Source organism: Hermetia illucens, chromosome 1 (assembly GCF_905115235.1).
Source record: "Hermetia illucens chromosome 1, iHerIll2.2.curated.20191125, whole genome shotgun sequence".
Classification (NCBI taxonomy): domain Eukaryota; kingdom Metazoa; phylum Arthropoda; class Insecta; order Diptera; family Stratiomyidae; genus Hermetia; species Hermetia illucens.
In genome coordinates this window covers 78,230,469-78,257,162 of record NC_051849.1, presented here as the reverse complement: position 1 = coordinate 78,257,162, position 26,694 = coordinate 78,230,469, and the positions used below count along the sequence as shown (strand labels likewise).

Sequence of the window (26,694 nt, the reverse complement as noted above, 5' to 3'; positions counted from 1 at the left end):
CCATTCGAGATCCATAAATTGGATCTATTGTAATATGAGTTTCGACAGGAAACATTATATTGGAAAATTTTGTTCAAATCCTATCATTATTAACAAAGTTAAAGTAGGCCAAAGTACAGCTAGTACTAATCCCTGAAAGATAAAATAGCAATACCACATCGAATTGAATATACGCTACGAGGCAAATATTGTTTCATAAAAAAAATCAGCAAAACCTTTCATACTTCCGACTTATTTTAACATTGTCATCAGTTATTGACCTGGGGGCTAAAGTGAACTTCAGCTAAAGTGAAATTCATCATAAATATTTCCTTCGACCTTTTTAGAAGGGCTTATATCACTTCTAAACATTTTTTTCAGAGAACCGTATATCAAGTATTTTAAAACACTTAATTCCATTTTGTACACAAAGTTTGATTCAAATTTTTTGATCTATTTTTTGGACAACAGAAAACCGCCGAGCACGCAAAACTCTTGTAACCTTTATGGCTTTAACAAAACAACATTCGGGAGGGAACTCGAGTGTACCGACATAAGAAGTATAAAAAAACCAAAATCGATTGAAGATGTTCTGTGAAATTTTAAAATCACCTCCCTTTTTGATTACCCCTCGTATATTATTTACCTACAGAAGGGTGATCCTCTGCATGGAGTACCACTTTGTATATTAAACAAATTGAAGAATATTAGTCAAAAAAACACTTCTATTGCAATCTGCGAAACCTTGTGGGCCATATTTCCTAATACATATTTTCTCTTTCACCGATTCGATCTGAATTCGTAACGTTTTTACCAAATCTAGGCAAACCGTTAACTAAGAAGATGATGCCAACGTGTCGGTGTGTTTCTTTCCACCGTCGCCCATATCCACCGTTCCCCGTACTTGCAAAAGGGGGTGTCAATTTTTTTCTCAGTTCTCTGTTAGTACTTTCACTGTTTGACATTTATTGGAAAAGTGCGGGGGTCAAAAATGATCATTTCTCTCTTTCTTCAACTACCTAACTGAAAAATCTGAAAAACATCAAAAGGCTACATAGGTTCCGAAATACCTTCCATATCGATATCTATTCAAATAAAGTTAATAGTAGTATATTACTGTAATCTTTAGTAATTGACTGCAAAACTCCCTTTAAGTTTATCCTAGAATCATGAAATTTCGCAGCAAAGACTGTAATAAAGAGCATGATTATACCAAGTTTGGTGGAAATCGCACTATTACTAACAAAGTTATAATAGGGCAATTCGTCAAAATCTAAAATTATTGCCATATACTTCATTAGTTTAGGGTTAAATTTGAAGGAAACAAGGTTTCTAACAACCAACCTAAAGTTCCTAGGGCGGTTATGGATCCGAAAATGTTTTGTGGGATCAGCATCATTTGTTACGATCATGTCCGAAATGAGGACATTCACAATCGATACGACGTCGTACGTCCTCAATGATATGATCATGTCATCTTTCCTAATGAGAACGCACTAGGTAGGATTGGACTAAACATACGGATCAATGGAAAACGATCCAAAAATCGAAGCAGGCAATCACCAATGGCTTGACACGATGGACAAAAAATTTCTCGTCTATATCTGGAGAAATCTTATGACTGGAATAAGTCCATTCCACAAGTTGCAACCCCGCTGCAGTCTCACTGTTCTTTAGAGGCGACTGGAATTTAGGGGATTGCTATCATGTAGCGTTTCTTTTTTGCTAGGCTTTCACAGCTATTACTGTTATTCCGTACAAATTTAAATGCCATATGTGACGAGTGTCAACCACGAAGGAAGCGCTATGCCAAGAAGCTGGAAAAGCGGCGAACACTGATCGTGCAGTTCTGACAGTACTTAGTGAAACTCAGCCAAAATGTCCCATCAACACACGCGTGTGTAAAATAAGAATAAAATGTGCGACTCGAACGTGCACGAGGAGCCGAATACTCGTAAACCTGGAAACACAATCGACGATCTATCGTCCTACCTTGGCACCTCCTGATCGCAACTTATGGGGATGTCCCATTTTTAATGCATTTGTATTCAAACTCTGGGGGAGAAAGTGAAGAGGGATGAGACGTCATGAAGTTTTGGAGTTTTAACAATTCACAATTATTATAACTTTTGCAGTGAGATACATTTTTTTAATTATCGTCAAACGTCAATATTACCCTAGTGGAAATGTTCTAAGCATAAATTATAAAGTTTGGAAGCTCCCATTCTGCAATCCACTCTATGGCCATCTCTTTACAATACTTTGTCGAAACGTTTTAATGATCACTCGTCGACCAAGCCAGTCTAAAATCATTGAAAGATTAATAGCGGGGGCTCCTGAAAAGAAGGACAAGGAAAAGAGAAGGAATACCAAAGATGTCCGGCACAAAAAATAGACCTTGCGAACGAATGATAAATTTTCAATTCAATTCAACATTACCTTCACTGCAAAGTGTAATGGCAGGCGAAACGAAGAAAAACGTCCGCTTCTCTTTGCTGCACTATTTCGTTAGTTTTATAAATATAGTAAATATAGCGAATTACCTCTCACTTAAATAAAAATTAGGTGCCTTAAGGGGGTCATCCCATGTGTCGGATTTGCGGGATCGAATTTTTTTTTTTGGCATCAATTGTATCTAGATATAGTGTAGAATATACGGGCAAAGTGATTTTTTGACATTCGGAGTCGTTCGGAAATTATCGTGTTAAATACGTGATGAGTCACATGCTAGATTTATGTAGATCGCCGTAATAAAGCTCGTATTTTAGGTCCGAATGACGTTCGAATGACTTCGCTAAAAGGACAAGAATTGAAACCAAGTCTGTACATGTATTTCTTGAAAAAACCTAAGGTTTATGGACTAGGTATAGCAGATTAATGGTCAGTTAAGGTTTTATGGCTAAAAATCGGATTCTACTTTTTAAATGCGTTTTTCTCGAAACTGCATGTTGAAAATCGGCTGCCACTTAGCCCAAAATCTATCTAACGAAATTCTTTGAAGTTTTCAAGACATATTCGAAACATATTTCTACGGTCCGCAAATTAGGATAATTGCGATTCATTCAGTAGTTTTTTTTTTTATTCATTGAAGAAGGGGTCAAAAAGCTCTAAAATTCAAAAAAAAAGTTTAACAAGGCACCAAAAATTTAGTTTTTAATATTTTTTAATAATCCTAAGTCTAAGTCTGTACGCTAAAATGCCGTTTACTTTTTTTCTTTAAGATGATCGCAGCGCCATCTAGCGTGACAGCAGAAAAGCACCTTTTTTTGGAGATGGGTGTATAAATTGTTCTGTATTTCAATAACGAACTATGCGATCAGACTGGAAAAATTACCGCGCTCAAGATATTAATAAATCTATGGTGAAAAATTCGTATTTGTATCTTTCTCCAGTTCTTCACAAAAAATTTCTAAAAAAAAACAAAAAAATACGGCCTTCACACGGGATGACCCCCTCAAATTCTAAATTCTGAAAATTCCACCAAATCACAGAAAAAGAAGAAAATAAAGACATTACTAACTTTAAAAAAAAATAAACAAAAATATTAGATTTGAATTAATTAACTGATTTTCTGCATGTTAACTAAGCGGGGTCGACTCGTCGTGATCGGTTCCGTCATTTTATTTTATCAAATGCCTGAATCAGAATTGGAAAATCAGGGAACTGTGAGAGAGCTGAGAATAATTTTTTTCAATTTTACAAATGAACTGAATTTGCAAGAATACAGTTGTATTAAATTATCGCGAAATGATCATAGTTTTATCCAACCATCAAATTAATTATTACTAAAGACAAGAAGTGGATTTATTCAGGCCACCTAGTTTTTAGTCGTAAAATAGGGCCATGTATGTATTATGAAATTTTGTCAGAAAGTCAGACAGTGAACTCGACATTTGCATGGGGCAATTCGTATAAAACCGAAAGATTTATCGGCAAGCAAATCATGCATTTTGCTTCAGGCGTTTTAGCAGTCGAGAGGAGATAAAGGAACAATCAAAGATGGCTCTGCTGTGCTTATAAACATCGAGCGTAAAAAATATTTCAAGGTTTGAATGAAGCGCCGACATAAATGGGTTGGACTCGTTAGGCATTACTTTCCAGGGAGCAATATCGATTTTGATGAACATCTTAAACAGAACCTTTTTGATCAAAGTTATAGGTATATAATAGCAGCGAATTTTACAAACTTTTCAACAAATTTTAGTTTCGTCATTGACTTATTACCATTATATTTGATGAAAAAATTAGAAACTTCTTGACAAACAGTGGAAATAATGAGTTCCCCTGGTTGCATGTTGAATGACAAAATTACTTCATTTAGGTCGGGGCTTTGTCAATCGAATCCTTAAAGTCCAACAACAGGTTTTTCCAACTTTCCTTTACGGCGAAGCGGGTTATCCTGCTGAAGGGCTTGATGGGAACGATAGATAGTTAAGTATTGTGAGAAAACGATTCTGTGTCAGATTGCCGTCAGTGATGGGAAGTAAATCTCTGCCCCCATAACACGAAAGGTACCGACAGAACATTTTAGCTACCGCCATGTGCGATATCCGTGCCACATGAAAGAACTTTCAACGGCCGACAAAATGTTTCTTCAAAAGCTGAAAAGCTTGGAAATATGAGCCTGTGCGAACAATAAACATTTTTCTTGCTGATAGAAAAATAACATTTCGGATGATGTAAGTTTTTAAATTTGGTTCCCGGTATCATCTACAGACTGTTCTGCTGCTCACCCACCCATAAGTTCTTTCCGACAGCAGCGTTCATAGAAATGGTTGGGTACTCGCTGATGAAATTTGAAATAATTCGATCCCGCCTTGGTAATATCAATTGCCTCCGGTTTGACCTTACCCTACCTTACCTTTCCACTATCCGATATAGTTTTTTCTTTTCTAATAATGCCATATAAGATGGTGGGTAAAATCAGGTATCCTTGTGCTAAATTTAAGGCTGAAATTCCCAATTTGAATATTATCACAACCGTAGAATGGATCGCGATGGTTTTCGCCATTTTTACAATAATTTACCTTGCAACAGTTTTTTCTTGTTATATGTATGTATCTATGTAATGTTATTGCCTGCCAAACGCACTTTTCTCAAAAACGACTTTACTGATTCGCATGAAATTTGGTGGGAAGGTGGGAACTGTGAACCCTCGCACATGTGATTCTGCTGTACGTTGGATGAAAAGGGTAATAGGGGGGAGAGGTCTTCATACATGTAAAAGATGAGTGTAATTTTCTTCACCGAATATAACTATGTGAGGTATCAAATGGAAGGTCTCGATTAGTACTTTCTAAAGTCAACATTAGTTTTAACATTGATTACAAAGGGGAGGAGTACGCGGGTCGGAAAGGGGTCAATTATTTCAAGGTGCCGTTCTCGTGAAAAACATGGTTGTCCACGAGCTTGGTATCTAGGCATCAAAAAATTTCCCGTTACGATATCTGCTCAAATAACGTTAATAAATGTATATTTTCATATCTAGCAAATTTACTGCGAACTCCCCTTAAGTTCATTCTAACTCCGCTAAATTAATACAGTAAAATTGGTTTTAGAGAAAACATCGTACTGGAAAATCAAGCGACGACGGCTTTACAGTTTCTTACCAGGGCAGAGGCAAATCGTCAGACGCTGCCTCACCTCTGCCCTGGGAGCAGCGTGACCGTAGCGGCTCGCAGATGTTGAATGCTCCCTTATATAACTCGTAGAGCACGACATGCCTACGAATTATATTGAGCGCAAATCCGCCTTATTGACCAGAGCTTGGCCAGAGCTGAAATCCTTCTCAAAACGAATCATACTGGAAAGTTTAATGGAAATCATACAGTTATTAATAAAGCTACAGAGGTCAAAATTTCCCCTTTCTCGTCAAATTCCTACTCCCCACGAGATAAAATTTCATAACACATCGAACTGAATATCGGGTATATTCAACCTATATGCACTACGAGCTATATACATATAAATAGAATAATCGGGAACCTGAATGTTTTTGCATTCGTACCTGAAGCGCCTAGCTTCCGGTTTCCGACTTGTTCTTATATGTAACTTAGCACTAACTTAGACCAATTTTACTCAGTGTGTGTAAAAAAAGACGTTAACCCGTAGCGACCCTAAAGAACCATATAAAAGGTTTCACTTTCTCTTATAGTAAGTTAAGCCAGTGTAACGACACGGAATTCGGTACTCGAGTGCTTTACCTTTGGTAATAATGGCAGCAGAACTACTGTTCGTACTGAGTGTTCTGTGGCAAAGTGTCGATTTGATAAGTGTTTTGAGAAGAGCCAACTCTGGGAAACATACCCTGTATTGTAAAGAAGGAAACGAATTTGTTTCAATGTGCCATATGCTTTGGCATATGACTAGTCCGAGTTTCTCTGCTTTATTGTGCTGCTTTCTTCTCTTCCAAGATTTAGACTTGTATTCTCGCGGAATTGATATACATATATATTATGCCTAGATAGAATTGAGACGCAATAAAAAACATAATTGTCTTCGATGAATTCAATAAGATCAGACTAATCAACAAGGACATCAGCAATAATTATACAGTATTATACAAGGTAACCCATGATAAGGAAACCTAAGCTCCTTAAGGGATTGAATATAAATTTGAAAACTCATTCTTTACTATCATGCGTCCTCGAATTAATTTGGTCCTAGTTTGATAATATAGAACGGAAAGGATGACAGTGGAGTACTTTGTAAAGAACTCTTCCTGTTGATTTCTAAACATTACATGACTAAGCAATGGAAAGAAAGTTGTCTGAAACTGAAGAAGTTAGAAATTTAGATTGTCTCAACGGTGGGTTAGAGCACAGAAATGTCCTTAATTGTAATTTGAATGATCGAACAGGTGCAGGTTTATTTGAAAGTGAGGAGTTTAATTGTGGTTTATAATGTCGACCATTAAAAAAATGCCAATCAGGATTAATGCTGTTCTTCAAAGATGTGTTTATTGTTCTGAGTCAGAATGAAGTTTAGAAGTCAGTGCTTGCCAACGAGTTGATTCACATGTTGGCAGATCAAGTGTCCTGGTTTTATGTCGAAAGGTCTCAGTAACCAGTCTTTGTTTTGAAAATTAGTTTCTTTTCCCCAAATTATGTACTTTGTTAGTTTTGTTAGATTTGCCTTGGAAAATTTTCTTTTCGGTTTCTTAATTGCTTGATTGCTGCGATGATGAGTCTCCGGAATGTAGATCATTTGCAATTTTAGTAAATTTCCTAATCAGTCCTTTGTGGAATATAGGATGGATGTTAGTCACTAGCTGAGATGAATAACCCGACATGTGTAAACTGCTCTCATGTAAATCGAGCAGGTCACGCGAGATCGCGCACTGTTGCTGGCAACCAACAGATCCTATTTCAACTTACAAAAAGTTTTACGTTCGAAAGGTTTCCTCATAGGACCACAGTTCCTCCTGTACAAAACAATTATCTTATTAGTAATACTCCTTGGAGACATAGGTTCTTGGCAATCCAAATTGCGAAGTATCAGCCTCATTTGAGAGGAAAATACACCGAAGAATTTTTGATATTATACAAGAGAATAGAATATTCCGAACACCTTATAGAAGGATGAATTTGTCTACAGCAGGATGGATGATTCCATAAGTACACAAGGAAGAAACCTATAAGCGATATCGCGGCCTTTTGTATGTAGAAAAGGGGTGGCTCAGTAAGATTCGATAAGTAGGTCATTTAATCCCTGTAGGAGATGATCCAGCCCGGAAAGTCTATGGAGATAACATCTATAGTAGAAAAAAGAGAGGCTAGAAATCCGATCATAGATGAAACAATGACATATACCAGGCTGCCAAACAATTACTAGGGATATCGAAACGATGGGCCTCAGCGTAAAATCGGCATGTTTGCAGTTTGTTGCCAAGCCAAGCCTGGCCTGGAGACTGGTTGTTGCGTTATTCATGATGATGATGACGCGACTACGGATTCAAAACTATACGACATTAGCTTGTAAGCAGAAGGAGAGCATAGGTATTACAGACGACGGAAGCATATTATATTATATTAGTTAAGACTGGCTTTTGATATCTACCGTTCCTAAAAATTTCCCTTATAAAATTCCAGTTCCGGATGCATTGTCGTTGATTATGTGGTAGCAACATTTGCAGATCAGCGATGTGGTTTTATAGATTATAATAATATTGACATTCGACAAGTGACGCACATGAAGCTGCAGCCCCTAGAAAATAGTTGGTCGGTTTGCTGACTTATAATACAATTTTTTATACCTCGTGTTAATTTTTTCAGCTCAATTTATATTACTAGAATTATCACAAGGGCAGAATCTCAATTGACACAGATCTTAATTTTTACATTTGGTCTTTGGGGTAGCTCTAGTTAGTGATCGACTGTGGCTAAAAATCGTTTTTGCGAGAAATACACGTGTTCATTTTGCCCCCTATATGAATAGGCAAACTTGCCAAATTTGGAGCTGGAGAAATCCATGCGTGATTATACAGCACCTCATGTATCACCAGTTCGTGATTGTTTAATCTGGATTGTGAAATGCTGGCATTACTTGATTTTTTTTCGCTATGATTGCGATAGTTTACAGAGAGAGTGTTTCAGAATGATGACGTTTGAAATGCCGGTTTATCCAAATTGTCTAGCATGAGTCAGTTATGCCAGAATGACACGAAATTAATTGTGTAATGCCACGACAGAAAAACTGATGAACCATACTAGCGAATATTGAAATTTTTAAATAATACGTGAGTCTGCTCAGTTACGTATTCTCCATTCTCTTATAAGTCACTGCCTGATCTACGGTGATACGTTCCTAAGAAGTACGTGAAACTAGCCGTCAGTCATGAGTGAATTTGTCATCAAAATTACGAAACTGGTTAATCCCAAACTGACCGTATATATATATAGGGCCTTCTCTAGCCAGGGAAAAAGGAAACGATGGTGATCGTCTAGTTTTAAATCCACAGTTTTTTTGAAGTGCCATCATCATCATCTACGGCGCAAAAACCGGTATCCGGTCTAGGCCTGCCTTAATAAGGAACTCCAGACATCCCGGTTTTGCGCCGAGGTCCATCATTTCGATATCTCTAAAAGCTGTTTGGCGTCCTGATCTACGCCATCGCTGCATCTTAGGCAGGGTCTGCTTCATCTTCTTTTTCTACCATAGATATTGCCCTTATAGACTTTCCGTGCTGAATCATCCTCATCCATACGGATTAAGTGACCCACCCACCGTAACTTATTGAGCCGGATTTTATCCACAACCTGACGGTCATGGTATCGTTAATAGATTTCGTCGTTATGTAGGCTACGGAATCGTCCATCCTCATGTAGGGGGCCAAAAATTATTCGGAGGATTCTTCTCTCGACCGCGGCCAAGAGTTCGCAATTTTTCTTGCTAAGAGTCCAAGTCTCCGAGGAATACATAAGGACTGGCAAGATGATAGTCTTGTACAGTAAGAGCTTTGATCCTATGGTGAGACATTTCGAGCGAAACAGTTTTTGTAAGCTGAAATAGGCTTTTATCGGTTGTGATTTTCGACCCTAGATAGGAGAAATTATCAACGACCTCAAAGTTGTATTCTCCTATCTTTATTCTTCCCGTTTAACCAGTGTGGTTTGATGTTGTTGGTTGGTGGGTTTTCGGTTCTGACGTTGCCATCATATACTTTGTTTTCCCTTCATTGATGTGCAGCCCAAGATCTCGCGTCGCCTGCTCGATATGGATGAAGGCGGTTTGTACGTTTCAAGTCGTTCTTCCCATGATGTCGATATTGTCAGCATGGGCCAGTAGTTGGGTAGACTACCCCCCGCATTTACCTCAGCATCACGGATCACTTTCTTGAGGGCCAGGTTGAAGAGGACGCATGATAGAGCATCCCCTTGTCGTAGACCGTTGTTAATGTCGAATGGTCTTGAGAGTGATCATGCTGCTTTATCTGGGCTCGCACATTGGTCAGGGCCAGCCTAGTCCGTCTTATCAATTTCGTCGGAATACCGAATTCTCTCACGGCCGTGTACAGTTTTACCCTGGCTATGCTATCATAGACGGCTTTAAAGTCGATGTAAGATGGTGCAACTGATGTCCATATTCCAACAGTTTTTCCATCGCTTGTCGCACAGAGAAAATTTGATCTGTTGTTGATTTGCCTGGAGTGAAGCGTCTTTGGTATGACCCATGATGTTCTGAGTGTATGGGGCTATCCGACCTAGCAAGATAGCGGAAAATATCTTATAGATGGTACTCAGCAAAGTGATACCTGTGTAATTGCTGCACTGCGTTATATCTCCATTTTTATGTATGGGACACATAATGCCTCTTTGCCAGTCGTCAGGCATTGATTCGCTGTCCGACACCTTGAACACAACTGAATGAAGCGCTTGGTGTAATTGGTCGCCTCCATATTTAATCAATTCGGCTGTAATTCCATTGAGTCCTGGCGACTTATAATCCGATGGATTGTATGGACTGTTTCTTCTATATTTGGTGGTGGCAGTATTTGTCCGTCGTCTTCAGTTGGCGGGACCTCCAACTCGCCGATGTTCTGATTGTTGAGTAGTTCATCAAAGTACTCAACCCATCGCTCTAATATTTCCATTCTGTCGGAAATCAGATTTCCCTCTTTGTCTCAGCAGGATGAACATCGAGGTGTCTAATGCTTCATCCTACTGACTTGTTGGTAAAACTTGCGCGCCTAGTGCGGTTGCTACTTTTCGAGTTCACTGATGGTTCTCCCAGGCTTCCTTTTTTCGTCTGTGAAGTCGCTTCTCCGCTCGCTGGAGTTTGTGATAAGTCTGCGACCGTGCCCGCGTCCTTTGAGAATGCAACATTACTCGGTATGCGGCATTCTTCCGTTCCATTGTTAGCTTACATTCATCGTCAAATCAGCCGTTCCGACTCTTTTTGTGACTGGGGCCAAGTATGTTTGTGGCCGTATTTATGATAGCGTTCTTCAGGTGGTTGTAAAGATTTTTTGAAGTATACGGTTAAAAAGTCATGTTACGTGAATAATATAAAAACTATTCAGACACTAAAACACTAATCTATTAATGGACGATCTCATGTAATTTAAAAATGCACTTCAACATTGGTTTGACAGAACAGATTGTTAACAAGCTGACTGCAGCAATAAATTACGAAATGAATCTTTGGAAAATTCACTAGGATTTTTAAAAAATTCTAAAAGAAAATAAATAACCTACGATACTCCATGCCAGTGATGATGTTCAATTCAAACATGATAATTTTAATTGGAAAAAATATTCGGAAACAAAAATATTAGAGTTAAAAAATTATGGAAGTTGTCATTCCATTAACTTAATGTTTTTAACTCGGAGCCATCTGAAATTAACATTATATTTATAAAATTTATATTTTACATAGGTCCTTGGTGTGGTAAAAACCGATGATGGATTAAAAGTTGTCAAACCCCATAAAGTACGTACACATAACATACATAAATTGAATTCCTGTTAAGCCTTCATTAAGCAATGGAAACTCAATTACTCAAAATATAATTTGTTGAAATGAATATTTATTATTAGTACAAACTAAATCGCATCTACCATTTTTATAAAGAATGTAACACCATTCTCATGAAGGTTCATCTACAGTTGTGCGCTTTTGTATTTCAAATAACTTTGAATTTGTTTTCGAATCATTCCACCGATCCACTCATATGTGCTAAATGAATCACTTAGCTATCTCAGGGTTGTTTTACGCATTATCATTTATTAGTTTCTCGTGAGATAGTACAGCAAACAGAAATGAGTGAACGGATATGGAGAAAATTGCACGGCAATTTTCAGATGTATCGATTATTGCGGTCACAAATATTTGCATATATATAACCATCACCTATACCATTAGTCAATATGTTCTAATTCTAACGGCATTATAATAATTAACGATTATAATAATTAATGACTTACTCAATCAACCCGAATTATTCAATCATCTCGCTTTCCTAGCAAGTATTACATATACTACATTTAATACTACAGAAATATTTCGTCAGTTGGTGACAAAATTAGTAACGTAGTATCTAGGCAGACTTTTGGCTTCCAGACACTTGTTGACTCGTCCCGCTCGAGACTGTCACATGTATGTACGAGTATGTCTGCATATACACATAGGTGGTTAGCACAAAACGCCTGCAAAACCAAGCGGTTCTCGTTATCAATAGCTTTGAACTTCCCCATGTGACGCCGCAAGTCGTAAATTAATTTACCATTTATCACTGATTAGAAGATAATTGTGAAACGAGTACGTAGGCAGTCGCGCCTCCAAAATTTATATTCGGTTTCTGGAACCATCTTTTTCTCCCCAGCTCGACTTGAGCTTCGGATTCCTGATTTTTTTAGGATACAAGTGATAATGAAATTAGTGTTACACCGTTCCATCATATTAGGTCATGCTTTTGAGCTTGCTTGCTGCAAACATCTAGTGAGTTGGAATTTATTACTATTGACTGATTTTGGCTGACTTTCGCTTCTGCTCTTGCTATGTTAGTTTCACTAGTAGCTTTCAGATGTAGCTCATCTCTACAGTATAAAGTTCAATCTTGTTAAGTACTTCCTTTCTGATTAACATTTGTTTTGCAGACATCATCAGACAAGCTTCCAGATAAGGTGTTTTGAATAATTCAACCATTGATTACCGCCAGAAATGAGGCGATATATGGAATTTATGATTAAGTCTATTTTGGCTTGACCCATGTCTGAGTGTTAGAAAATTTTTCGCTTCTTAAAATTTATGACATTGAGAGCACGAGGGTGTCTCGTAATTATCACAGAACATCAAAATAGCAGTGCTGTTCATGTAGATTTTGCATGAACAGAACAAGTTCAGACGAAAATATCATATCACCTGGGGTAATGTTATTAGAGTGAGGATTAAAAGAAAGCTTGGTAAATAATACATCATGAACTATATATTACTATAGATTCTTTCAGCCTATATGAACAAATCGTCATTGTAAGGTTTGATTTTGATAGGAGTAAATATTAAACATTATTTATCAAGGAGGTTTGGAGCATTCATTTATTAAAGAAGATCTTTTTGTATTTATATCCATCGTAACTCTTACAACAAAAAAGTCCACATGGCCACAAGGATGGAAAATCCGAAGTTGAACCAGAAGATGAGCATCAATTTACAAATGGAATTTATACAACATGCATCCTCTGTTTTAAATATTTTTTTCACATTCATTAAGTTTGAAAAAAAAGTGATCGTTGAGATGTTTTTTGGAAGGCATGAAATAAAGGGAACAAAATTATTTTGGTTATGCAATTCAGGGGAAGGAGGACGGAGCTGGATATTTTTCCTCCCGGAATCTGATTCTCCCTTGGCTGTCTGTCGATAGAGTAACATTTTCGGAATGGTGCTCAAACATTCAAACTTCAAAAAAATTTTATTCAATAGTTTTTGAACACTAGGGCTGAGAGCTATGTAAAAGTTGTAGAGATAGATATTAGATAGATAGATATTAGATAGTAGATATTTTAAGAGGTACGGCAACGTAAAAACAGTATATGAAAAAGTGCAGGTTATAATATAGGCCATGACACTCTGAGACTTATTGCAAATCTCCTCATCCAAAATTGCTCCACAGCCATATGAATTCATCCGTATGGACGGAAAAATGAGACAGATTCTCATTAAGTGCTGAACACTGGCTAAGCCACCTTTGAAATTACGCTACGGGTCTATGCAAACTATTTTGAATATTCTAGCTGGCATAATTACTTAATTTTTACGAATCGTGCCTTAATGGTTTCGCACGATACCCCAAGATATAAATTCGATTTGATTTCGTTTCATGCCAAAATTGATTTAATCTAGGTTCACAGTTTAACATTTTTTACTCGCGCTTACTATTTTGTGACCCTCACGACCACCGCTTCATACCATAATCCTTTGTATTTTACAATATATTGACCATTTTATGATTTTATTTGGATGCTAAATAATCCCAGAGCGCATTAAAGAATACTTTCAAAGCTTGTTCCACAGAGAACAGCCGGGATTGTAGTCTGGATCCTCCGGTACTGGTCACATTGACAGAATCGGGGAATTCAAATCTTCGCTTCATCCGGTCTTCGTTGATTTCGAGATGGCTTTCGATAGTGGAAACGGGGAGTACGTCTGAAATAGTTTACGCGAAAGAATCATTAGTTTTGTATTCTGTTCGTCTAGCAATTGCAGAAAAGGCAATATTGACAATTTATTAAACCTACAGATTAATAACTTTTTCCTACAATGATTTTTGGTTCCCTCTGGTTTCGACATTGTGACAAAACTTTCCAATCAATTATTTTGTAAAACTTTTCAAATATCACAATGAGCAAGCATGGCCCACCTCACACCATTACTATCTGTGAAATACCTCCGCTCTAGCCGCGCTCTCTCTGGCAGTTACAGCACTCCGCCGTTAGTGGAAACTCAGGGGTTTCTGGTTTACTGGTGGACGTCAAGACGAACGCGGCGCTCTCGCTTCCTTCCAGGGCCGTCTGCTCCCTAGAATTGAGATCCTCTTGGACTTGCCATCGATGTCCAGACAGATCGAGTGCTCCCCACGCTCGAGGACTTTATAGAGGCCCTCGTATGGTGGCTACAGCGGCTTCCGGATGAATCCTCACCAAAACGTGGGTAAAAACTTCCCCAGGGATGTAAACCGCCGGCTGCGTGTGACGAAATGGCGGAGGTGGCTTTAATCTGGGAACCGCCTCTCGTTGTAGACGCAAAAATTCGGTCTCTCCAAGGCCGTCTCGGCTATCGCAAACCAGGTCGCTAGGGAATCAAAGGTTCTCCCTGTACACCAGATCAGCAGCATCCCATTGAACTGCGGATGGTATGCAGTCCTCAGTTTTCCAAACTCCGATAAGAAAGTAAATTCAAATTGCATTCTCTAGTCTGTGATGACGGCTATAACACCAAATCGCGGAATCCATTCTCGGCAGAGGGTCTCAGCACATGACTGTGCTGTTATATCCTTCAGAGGTATTGCCTCAGACCACCGCGTAAACCGATCAATGATCGTGAGACAATACCTGTAGCTGTGCGAGTCCCGCAAAGGACCTATAATGTCGAGGTGTATACCTCCCAAGAGCTCATGTCCTTGTTCATGAAGGCCAGAAGTACTTGCTGGAGACTTACCGATTCGTTGTCCGAATGCTAAGATGCGCAAGATCGTGCACCGAACGAAACACTTCTTTATGAAAAGCGACCGGAATATATGGCTTGGGTCTCTTTATAGAGATCTCACAGAAGATAGAGGAATATGAGCTGAAGATAGGCAACTCCTTGAACCTGTATTTGGAACCCGATTGCAGGCTCTGAAGAACTGCGTTACCTTTCTGGGCTACAGAGATTCCCAAAAGATCGACTGTGAAATGCATCTTGTTGGGGTAATACTAAAAGGGTAGCATCTAGCTTCCGGTTTCCCGACTTGTTTATCTTAAGTTGCTCACTCCCCGGATAATTATTCAATCGATTCCGTTTAGATTCACAGAGAATGTTCATCTGAGATATATTCTTCGATGTATTGCAAGGGTCGCATTTTTAATGACAAGAAATATGTTTTTTTTGTTATTTTTAGAAATTAGAAGAAAGAAAATGTACTGTGATGAGATTTTTTTAGTTACGAAAAAAGTTGACATGCCAAAGCGAATATTGAGTATATAAGGAGCAAATGCATATTTTATCAAGAGCAACGCACTAAGCAGCTCGCAACCCTTTAATTTAACTAACCTAGGTCCGTAATATGTATTTTTTAAATTGAAGTCTAAACATTATTTGTCTATATGGAGGGGATTTAATGTTGTACCTTGGAAAACTATGGACGGCAGTGACGAATTGACTATATGTACAGTTTCAGCTACACAGTGGATTAGCTGTGCAGTTTGCCCGAAAAACCATTATGGGTAGCACTCAGGTAACTTCGAATTATCGCTTAGCAGGACGACCACATTGACTATACTAGATTTTAAAAGTATGGCGGGCTGGAGATTGATTTTTAACATTATGGTGGAGATAAACCAATTTTTCTTTTTGCTACAAACCTTACAATTCATTCAGTTTCGCAAACAGATTCCTCCCGTTCCGGTAGTATTATTTGTGCCGAATTCCCTATTTTTGGATCTTTTGCCGAAAACCTTTTTCAACCAAACCCCTTGGGACTCAACCCAATCTGTCTACTTTTATTTAGACACAAAGCTAGCCCCAGAATAGAACGGGATAAACTGGTAACATCAAGAATGTCTGTCATATTTATTTTATTGATTTTCTGAGTTCTTTAATTATCTTGGAGAAGTCTATTCGATTCCTTTCATTGCCGTTTGCTCATTAATTGCTCAGTACATAATATACTCGACGGACAATCATTCATTGAATTCTAGGCTACTCAAAGACGGACCATAACTTTCGTTTTTCAAATCCGTTGAAAATACGGCGTGAAATCTACGAGTTCTCCACAAACAGCGCCCAACCTGCGTGTTCATTGTGCATCGGTTTTATACAAGTTTTAATAATAACCGGTGGCGTAATAATCTTATTTAGATCTGGCTTTTGAAGCATATTAAAGCACTTCATTTCAAAGCCGTAATGGTACATTTGAGGGAAATGTGGTCGGCATTACACTCATTGGAAACTGACTCAGATACTTGTCACAACTGAGTCGACAAAGATGCCAGAGATTTCTGAGATTTGAACCATAACCTTCTGTTGAGACAGCTTAACTCAATACTAATTGTACTATATTCAAAGCGGGACCTACACCTGTCGTACAATCATTACAAAAAATCACATAGCATAGATGACCACATTTTCTCCTGGCACAAAATAAAAAGAACCAAGTATTATTCGCGAGTGCAAAAAGGTTTCATTTCACTAGATTTTGCGGCATACACTTATCAAGAAGAAATCATAGTCATATCAATAACTTTTTGGAACGATGAATTGTCATAATTGCAAATAAAAATTGATTTATTGATATTGCCCCTACAAACGGCCCGTCTGTATAATGATTTTCACCCATTATAGCTCATATCTAGATGATTATATTACTTCAACCTACACACAAATCATGTCGTAAGCTAGTGAAACAATTGTCATCAAAAACTTAATAGAAAAACGATAAAGTTTGATTCGTTATCGCTGCTCAAATAGATAACAACTATGTAACGAAATATTAGTGTTAATGTCTGTCGCCTCGTGGCACTTTTAAACGTAGTTTTTTTATTGGCTTGAACATTCTCTAAGCTATCTAAGAATGATAGAAGTATAGAGTAGTAGAAGTATATTATAAGGAGGAAAAATTTCTAATTGCTCCAAAAAGGCAATACTCCGAACATAGTCTCAGAGCTGAAACGTAAATTTTTGTGTGAACGCGCGATCGGTACCCACCATTTCCGAGTAAAATGCATGACAGACTGCAAATAGATTTTATTAAGATAATATAGCCTCAGAATTTGCCGTCAGGAAAATAGTAAGAAATACAAAAGGAACGATACTATTATACATAAATCCACCCAAACGGTGGCAGATGATGACGTCCTCTTATATCTGAAATTGGCAACCAAAAAAACGCCATGAAGACCAAATTTACAACGTCGAGAATTCATCTACATTGAATCTATTGTGCCAGATGTGTACAAATGCATACAAAATTTCGAGGGGGCACTAGCCTATAAGGGACCATGCCACTAGACGTGGCGCGCCCTACATTCGGATTTTCATTGGCAAAACTGCACAAAAAAGGGATACGCCCTCAGGCACTTCCTTTGTAATTGTCCAACTCTAGCTAGCTCTAGGCTACAGACACTAGGTAAACCATTCTTCAATTTCTCAGAGAAATTTCTATTTGCATGGTGGGAGAGCCACTTCTCTTTAAGAATACTACGGACTGGCTCTGAAGTTGAGCCGGCTAGATGCGAATAATGCACCCTAAACAAAAGCTATAATATGGAGCATAATCTTAGCAGTTTGCAAATTGAAAATTTTGAAGGTCAGTATCACGCCAAAGTGGGTATTCTCACATAATATATGCAGGGTTCAAATGAGACAAATGTCCACCCAAATGTTTTTATAAAAGAAATACACAAAACCTTTTATATCCTGAAGCCTCCAGCTTCCGGTTTCCCGACTTGTATATATATTCTATATTTAGTTAATTTATATAGTTCTCTACGGTTACATCAGGCTATGCTTAGTCTGTACCTTTAGCTATGTCAAGAAACTATTCGAACACCCACACGAGTTTGATTCTGATTCGCGGGATCAGTAGCTCTACCAACAATTTTGAGCTTTCTCTCTTTTCTTCTTCTTCTCTCTTTCTTAGTGCATTAAAAGTCCCTTCTGTCAATTTAAAACGCCATAGGAACTTCGGTTCAGTTCTTTTGAGGGAACCTTGGTCATTTCGGTATGGTTTTCACCCAATTTTTCTTCATTTTACAATCAACTTTTCCAAATCTATCCAATAAAATCTATCTTTTTTTTCCTTTGCCTATTGTCGAAACAAGAGCAAAACTATGAAACCAACCGAAAAAGTGGCAAATTTGAACTGTACAGATCCTTTCAAACTTCATTCTCTCACAGTCATCGTCAAAAATAACATGTTCAGTGTATCAGAACTGCAATTGGCTTTACAGCCTAGAACAAAGCCGGAAAGGTTGTAAAACGTAGACAACTTAGCCGGAAATTTAAAAGAGAAACAAGCACACAGCTCTATCACGCCCAGAGAGCCAAAAAACTCCGAGCACCGAGCCGAGGGAAGAAATAACCACGTCACATCGTATCACCAAAGCACTTGTAAAAACTGTTGCACAACCCTTTGAATTTCCTTCCACGTGTAGGATTTCTTCGCCCATTTAAAATGAAGTACCCTTTTAAAATTTTAAATTTTAAATGAGTGCCTGAAGAAAGGAAGGAATTTGCAGTAATAAATAAGATGAAACCATTATACTAACAAACTGGTAATTCATGGTATAAATAAATGAATCTTATTATCAAGCCCAAGCAAAAGTTTTTCTTGCTGCGGCGCACGAAAAATAATTTTGGCTAGCAATATCTAAAACTGTACATTCTGCGTTTTCAATGATAGCATAGCACGATAAAGATGTGAAGAGATTAAAGGTTTTAAACAGTTGAAAAGTGAAGGGTTCTAGGGTATTTCATAGAAGATAGATATTGAAAATATGAATATGACTAAATGGTATGCACAGGATTAGGGTGTTGAATGGATATTTAAAATTTTTGTTAGATCCATTTTTCTTTATCTGATTTTTGCAGATAAAGCTCAATAATTTTTCAATAAGGGGATTTGTAAGCATGCAATATCTAAAAAGTTTTTGGTAAATATTTCGATTTTTTCCCAGGCCAGAAATTTTTTCGTATATGATTTACTGAAAGATATTTCCGCCTAATTATATCTGAAAAATGTGCATTGTCACACAAACTCATTGGAACAGTTTTGTGGACTTTAGTCGCTCGTTGAGTTTTAATTTGCTCAGGTTCAAAGTAACGAAAACACATGATCTGCAAGCAACTTTTGCAAAATGGGAAAATTTTGCTGTAGTTATGTAATTACTCGTATATTTCCAAAATTCTGCATAGCTTCAGAAAACATTGCAAAACAAGTTCTATTGCGACTTTGCCGGAAACTTTTAGAACGTACATCAGCTTCCTCAATATTCGAAAAAATGATAAACGTATAATAAATTGTAGGCTACGTTTTGATATTTTTAATCTGATTGACGTCACTGACACACCTTCAGTATCTCAGTTGTCTAGCTTGCCCGGGAGGAGTGAGTATGACGCCAGAGCTTCATACGTCCACTTTTACTAATGCTTGGTAGTATTTCTTGAAATACAGTAATCACATGTCCATTGTGACTAAAAATAGTTTGTTATGCACGCATAATGTGTATACTTATTTATTTATTCAAGAATTTCCTCGTGAATCTTAGCCATTCGTTGGGGGCATTTTACAAATTTGCAGTCAAGCATGAGATATTTTGCTTTCATTGACACATAATTGAGAAGCGGCCAAAAGTTTTAAAAGTTTTAGTGTAAGGTGCTAATTTTAAATAATTAACGAAGTTTTTTCTAAAATGTTCCAATATGCGCTCTTACAGAATTTGAGTAGTTTTTCATTTATTGATCACCTTTTGTAGCTCATATGCTTGTGTGTCTAATTCTATGCTAAAGGTATTTAAGTTTTTGTTAAAATTTTTGTATGAATTTTAATAAATTTCAATCAGTAATATATTGCTTTTCACCTACATTGCAGTTTTTCCCCGTCCAGCCAGTACCAAAATTGAACATTCTCCCCGTGAATAAGCGAGTCGCCTTCTATGATCTGGATGATACTGTCAACTCTGGGTAAGTCTATCTATTTTAATTATGTTTCTCTTCCTTTTGTACTCAATGTTCTACATTTGCCTAATTTTCTCTATTTGATTATGCAAATGTTTTTATTCTGTAATAAATTATTCAAAGAATGAATTGACCCACTTGATTGTGTTGATAATCTATAGAAGTCTATAGAGCAATACTTACGAAGATCGACACTTAGTCCCTCACTTACTCTATGTGCCCTTCCTTTTGATCTGGGACGTGCTTCGATGTGATTATGGTTCTCATATACAGGTGTAATAATATATTTTTATTGTATGGTATTTGGAATCCATTAACATTATTGCAGATGATTTTTTATTACCAATATTTTTCTGGAATTTATTTCACTGAATCGATTTGGTTGATTGAAATAGGAGGAAATAGGAGTCCTTAGACTGTTTTGATTGAAATATAGTTTAGAATACTTCCGTTTTCATTAAAAAAAAATACAGTTATCTGGACTTACGGTTCCATGACGACAATGTTGACAACATCAGACGGTACTGCTCATACTGTTGGCACGATTTAGCTATCCAGCTCACCATAACCCGACTTTCTGACCCCAGCAAACCAACGACAATAGGGTAAATCAGCGAGAATTATGTTCAATGATAAGGTTATGCTTAATTACTCACGTGGCTTAGAAGCCTACTGCTCCGTCAAAAAACTGCATGATTTTCCACTTAAGGGCAACTTGGGAAAATCGTTGAGTAAATGTCTATGAAATTGCATTAAAAGTTTCCTCCAATATATTTTTTAATGATATTCCTGGTAATAGAATTAAGGCGAATATTCTACTGCTCCCGAACGTGATTCTGTAGGAAAAAATGCAGAAAAATCTGCACTTTCTTCCCATGAAAATTGAATTGTACAAACGCATTGGATACAATGCGCGAAAATGCTTTTGCTCTTATCCAAAGACGATCCCAAGAATACACTGTAGCCCAAGAAGACAGGAGATTCAATTCTAGTGCATTCTTTGAAATTTTATTGTGATAGAAAATCATTGCACATCTTCGACCACGATGGGAATCGCGTGACAAAAATTCTGCGCATAAAGGCTGCGAGTACGTGGTAGCATTTCTCATAATAATAGACATAACAGACATTGCACAGCTGTTTATGGCTTTTCATATCCTAGCGGGAACTAAAACCAGGACTTCCTTAAAGATTCATTTCGGATAAATGGTAACGGATCTTAATGGAATCGCTGAGCGAATGATGCTTCAAAATTCCTCTATAGGAGGCTTGGTGGAAGCAAACACGAGCATCATTCTTAGCATTTGATCCATGGAAGAGCACATAAATAAATGTATCTAAGATCAATCTTACGGATGTATCCGTTTGCTGTTGGGATAAGATAAAACACACGCAAGAAAACCATATAGGTGACATCGACACACCAATGCACTAATCACATGAGTCACGGGCCACTTACCCATCCCGTGCCTACCCAAAAGATACACAATGACATTCAGTGTCTACGATTTGTGAAGATACGAATGCTCCGTTTTCAATCACTTTCTTGGCGGTTAGTAAAAATTTTGCAACTCTATAATAAAGTTTACTTATCGCGAAGAATTTTCTATGCTTTTGGTAAAAAGATTATGTAAAAACGTGAAACTTTCAAAGCTCCGTCTTCACGAAATACCAACACTTTCATAATCGGAATTCTTACGTTTAATTTTCAATTCTCGTATGAATTGCGCACACTATTCCCAAGGATCCGTTTCACTGGTTTGCGGGTTTCTGCTAGACCCGTCTTATAACTTTCATACAATCATTACACGATGTCATCACCTTTGAACTATTCGATCACTTACGTAATATTATACCAACATAACATCTCGCGAGGTAAAACTGAAATGAAAATAACAAAAATAACCGCTCACCCGCGCGCGTGGTGCCGTGAAACTCCGGACCTAAGTGCCGCAATCGCAAGGAAGCATCCACGACGGGTCACATCCTCGATCAATATTCATCCTGCCTCAGATGTATGGTAAGGCGCGGCCTTAGAAGTTTCCACCCTGCTTTGGTGTCCTCCGGTCATTCTAGTGGAGCATGTCCTTTTTTAGTGAGAATTTTGCGAGGTTACAGGGAAGGAGGGAAAAAGAGAGTCCCCAAATCGAAGAAATTAGCTGAACTTCTGACCGGCGGAAAAACGCGAAGACAAGCGTTCAGATATTCACAGCAAGAGTAAGGCCCGCTATCCACGTACAGTTCGGCCTGTCCGTTACGCCGAAAGAGTCCACAATGCACCCGCCCACCAGTTGAACTGAATGCACCATCCACGTACCGTCAAGCCACAACATCATTAGTTCAATTCTGGACCTAGATGGCGTTGAAATTCAAATTTCATATGATTTTGTCCATGAGCGTTTATCAAAAATGTCCACTAACGATAAAGATGTCCTATCCACGTAATGGCCGCCGGTCAAATACGGACTATTACACGTAACTGACAGGCTGGCCTGGATGGCGGGCTTTAGTTGTGTTTACTCGTTGCATGATTCTTTAATAATTTTTTTGTTAGGAATGTTCCTCTTTCTTCTTTCTCCCTTTTTCCTTATCATCCAAGAACTCTCGGTGAAGGAAAAGCATCGACTCGTGGATGACAGCAATTACTAAATTCCGAAACTATCGCCTTTAGGGAAAAATTTCGATCAAGAATGCACTTAACATCCGTAAAAATAAAACCATCAACTCGAAAAAACAACGCAAACCAGAACCATTACCATCGACCTACACCTCACCAACGGTTTCTACGTCTTCCTACTCGAAGAACCGAAAAAGATCTCCTCGTGCCCAGCTGATCAGCTGCCCATCCAATCAGCCGGTCTCGGTCCCGCTAGTTCCTCATTCCATCGACTCCGGCCTGAACTTCCAAATTCAATGAAGGCACAGCAAACGCTACGACTACAATAGAACAACGGTTAGGTCATGCACCGAGTAACTCGATGATATCTTCGCTATGTTCTAACATTGCGTTGTGAAAACAACAAGTTTAGCGACCAGTTGTTTTGTAAAACAAAAAGAATAATCATTTTAAGTGTTAATTGTTGGAGGTAAATGAATGTAGGGATGGGAATTGGGAAAGCTAAGGGATGTTAGAACCGAAGAAAACGTATGCAATTTTGAGCCACTGCCACATCTAAACCAAGAAATGAATGTTGCTTAGTATAAAAATCTCCAGGTATTAAAAAAAAAAGTGGCCATTTTTTTTAAATGCCTATTTTCAACCTTTGTCATGAAAATCGGGAAATTTTCAGCAAATATTTGACTTCATAGTTCAATCTCAAGAAAATTATGTTTCCAATAAAATATTAGAATTCCCAAACGATCGGTTGAGTAGTTTTTTTTCTTAAAACGTGAAAAAAAACTATATTTTTTAAGAAAAATTTTACTTGCATTTAATATAATAATACCTAGTTATAATTTGATTTTTTTAACAATTTTGGTGCGTCATGTCCCCTTAAGTGTGACCAACGAGAGGTAATTATATTTGGCCGTTATTTATAACATATCCGAATAACCCAGTGGTTAGAGCACAAGGCTGTCGTACGGAAGGTCGCGGTTCGAATCTAACTGGCGACAGTGGGATTTATATTGTGATTTGATGTCGGATACCAGTCGACTCAGCTGTGGATGAGTACCTTAGTCAAATCAGCGTAATAATATCGGGCGAGCGCAATGCTGACCACATTGCCTCCTGTAGGGTACTGTAATTGTGTAATGTACCGTTACAGTCCTGAATGAAGTGCTTTAATACGCTTTAAGGCTCTGATTCAGTTGGATTGTTGTGCCAACGTTTATGGTTATTATTTATAACGCATATTATTTCCTTGCTCAAACTGAACTGACTCTAAAGGCGGGCTTTAATGTCGAAACTTCTTAGCAGCCTTCAGCCATCTTTTATCAATTATTCTAACAAAATGTTGACTCCATCATTTATAAAATTTTTGTATCCTTGCTAATTGTCATTACTACAAATTTTAATTGACGATAGTCCATAGTTATTTTCGTCAAAATATATTCGCAACATAATTGTCTTTTCTATCATTAGTGGACATTTTTCTTCGTGTAACCTACAGTTTAGATCTGTCTAGATTAGACCTAAAATCCTCAGATATGAGATTCATTTTTACTTTTTATATAATGGCCATAATATCTTCTGAAATCAACAGAAGTGTCCTTGCTACCTTGTAGTTCAGATATTCCTCTACTAGGAGTCTTGTAACAGCCATTATTACGGATCTTTTAGATCGTACCCATCAACATAAATTTGAGGCAACTTTGAAATCACTGCTCAGTTTTTCATTTTCTCTTTAAATTTTGTTAACTATAATAATTATAATTGGTATTTAATGAACCTAACTACTTCATTCTCAACAATTTTTTAAACATATGATTTGGATGGTGGACTATTCCATATATAACGACCAATCCTTTGAGCGATATCTTGACTGTACAGTCATAGCTAAAATCGCGCTCGAAGCTTGTGGTGGATGGGTCACTGGATCCGAATTAACGAGGAAAACCATCCCTGAAAAGTCTATAAGGCTACGAAACTGATTACCCGGTTTCGAAGTGAAGCCCTTACCCGGAGCAGAACCAGATATATTAGGCAGTGCGTAACAATCACCATAAGAATAAAAGTGACATTTGATTAAAATGTTAGATTAAAGTTTATTAAACGACTGCTGTCTCTCGTCAAAAACACTAAAAGCAGCTTTACTTACCCTTTTGTATAACACGAACTCACTTCGATTCCGCCCAAAATATTTGAATCGTTTGACAGTATAAAATTAATGAAGAACGTCATAGAGGCGCCAGTACGATTTGGTCGCTTCCCTGGTGAATTCTAATGTATTTTCGGATAAATTGGAATCACAGTATTTACAACTTTAATGAGCTTATAATTATTGTCCTGGATGTTTTTAAAACTTTCGGTAGGGTCTGGTATCCTACGATTCTAGCAAAGTTCGAAGTATTGGGTTCAACCCTTTCCTTCTGAAATGGATTGAATATTCTTTCTTTGACCTTTCCATCTCTACTGTATAGGACGCTGTCTTCTGTCGAGCTGAGGGAGCTCTCTATCCTTTTATTTACCAATGGCCGTCTGTCATTAAGGTAGTTTTCCTATGTGACGCTCGATATTTCAAATTTTTCTAGAATTTTTTCTTGACAACGGAAATAAATTTGATCTTTTCAATCTTTTTATTTGTATATTAAAAAAATTTTTATTAACGAATTTGATAACTATTTGTGTTCATTTTTACATTTAAATTGGGTCCCTCTAAAAAAGAGAATTGCTTACCATATTCTCCCGACATATTCTGCTTTCAAAATATGTATAAAATAAAAAGTCAATTTCTGGAAACCATTACATAGGAAAACCACTTTAATGGTCCACTATCGTTAAAAAAAGCCATACATACATTTATTTCTGTACAATGTGGAGAAAATTCCAATTTTTTTTTCATATTCCATTCACTCTTGAAAAATTTGAGGCTAGAATAAATGTTCCGCGACATTATTCTGCTGAAGGTCATAACTAGAGCTCTCCAACTGCGGGACATGTAGCGATTCCAATTTTCATCTGAAACCAAAAAGCTTTTAATTTTACATTATTAACTTATTTTCTAAGAATTTGAACCTCAATTCCTATGAAAATAATCAGAATCAAAAATGTTGCAGCTGTTGGAAGAAAAATTTTTAATCATCACCACTTTTTTACAAATAACGGAAAAAAAGCCTCCTTAAAAATATGATATCATCCCAAATGAAAAATTATACCTCTAAATTTTATAATGATGATTTTGAGTTGAATTTCCCGCAAATTTGAAAATCGTCATTTTGAGAAAAACGCGTTTGAAAAAAATTGTTTGAAAAGTTGCCTTTCGGATAAGAGGGCATTTATCACACGTGATTATAAAAGTTGCCTTTCGGATAAGAGAACATTTATCACACGTAATTATAAATAAAATATAGTTACAATAAATCCAAATGCACTCGTAGAAGGGCTGACGCCAAATATTTATAAATACGCTCTCGAACTTTCATTACAAAATTATGTAAGAACAGGAAGCAACAACTTGTAGGCGTTCGATCCTGAGCCTGTATCCGAAAAACGCTGGGTTTCACGTAACCACGTGTACGTGTTTTAATACACAGTTCAAAAACTGAGAGAAACAATTGCATAAACGTTTATTGAAGTTTCTGAAAAATGCGCCCTTTTATAAAAAAAATAAAAATTTCTTCTGTTTTGACCATCATTTTTTGAACAATTATATCCTCGGTTCTGCATAATTTACAGAAATCAAA

At 37.4% G+C, this 26,694-nt stretch overlaps 1 protein-coding gene across 6 annotated transcripts in view; it reads left to right on the top strand.

Moving 5' to 3' along the window:
- Window positions 1-26,694, top strand: part of LOC119658460 (glutaminase kidney isoform, mitochondrial) — a 50,338-nt gene that overhangs the window by 5,780 nt on the left and 17,864 nt on the right. For 2 of the 6 annotated variants that reach the window (XM_038065869.1, XM_038065879.1), the window contains exons 2-3: window positions 11,356-11,409; window positions 20,264-20,355. In XM_038065869.1, the coding sequence (XP_037921797.1) occupies window positions 11,356-11,409; window positions 20,264-20,355 (146 nt within the window). Of the gene's footprint in view, window positions 1-11,355; window positions 11,410-20,157; window positions 20,182-20,263; window positions 20,356-26,694 lie in introns of those variants that run through there. The other 4 variants (XM_038065923.1, XM_038065908.1, XM_038065888.1 and 1 more) reach the window with 2 other exon arrangements.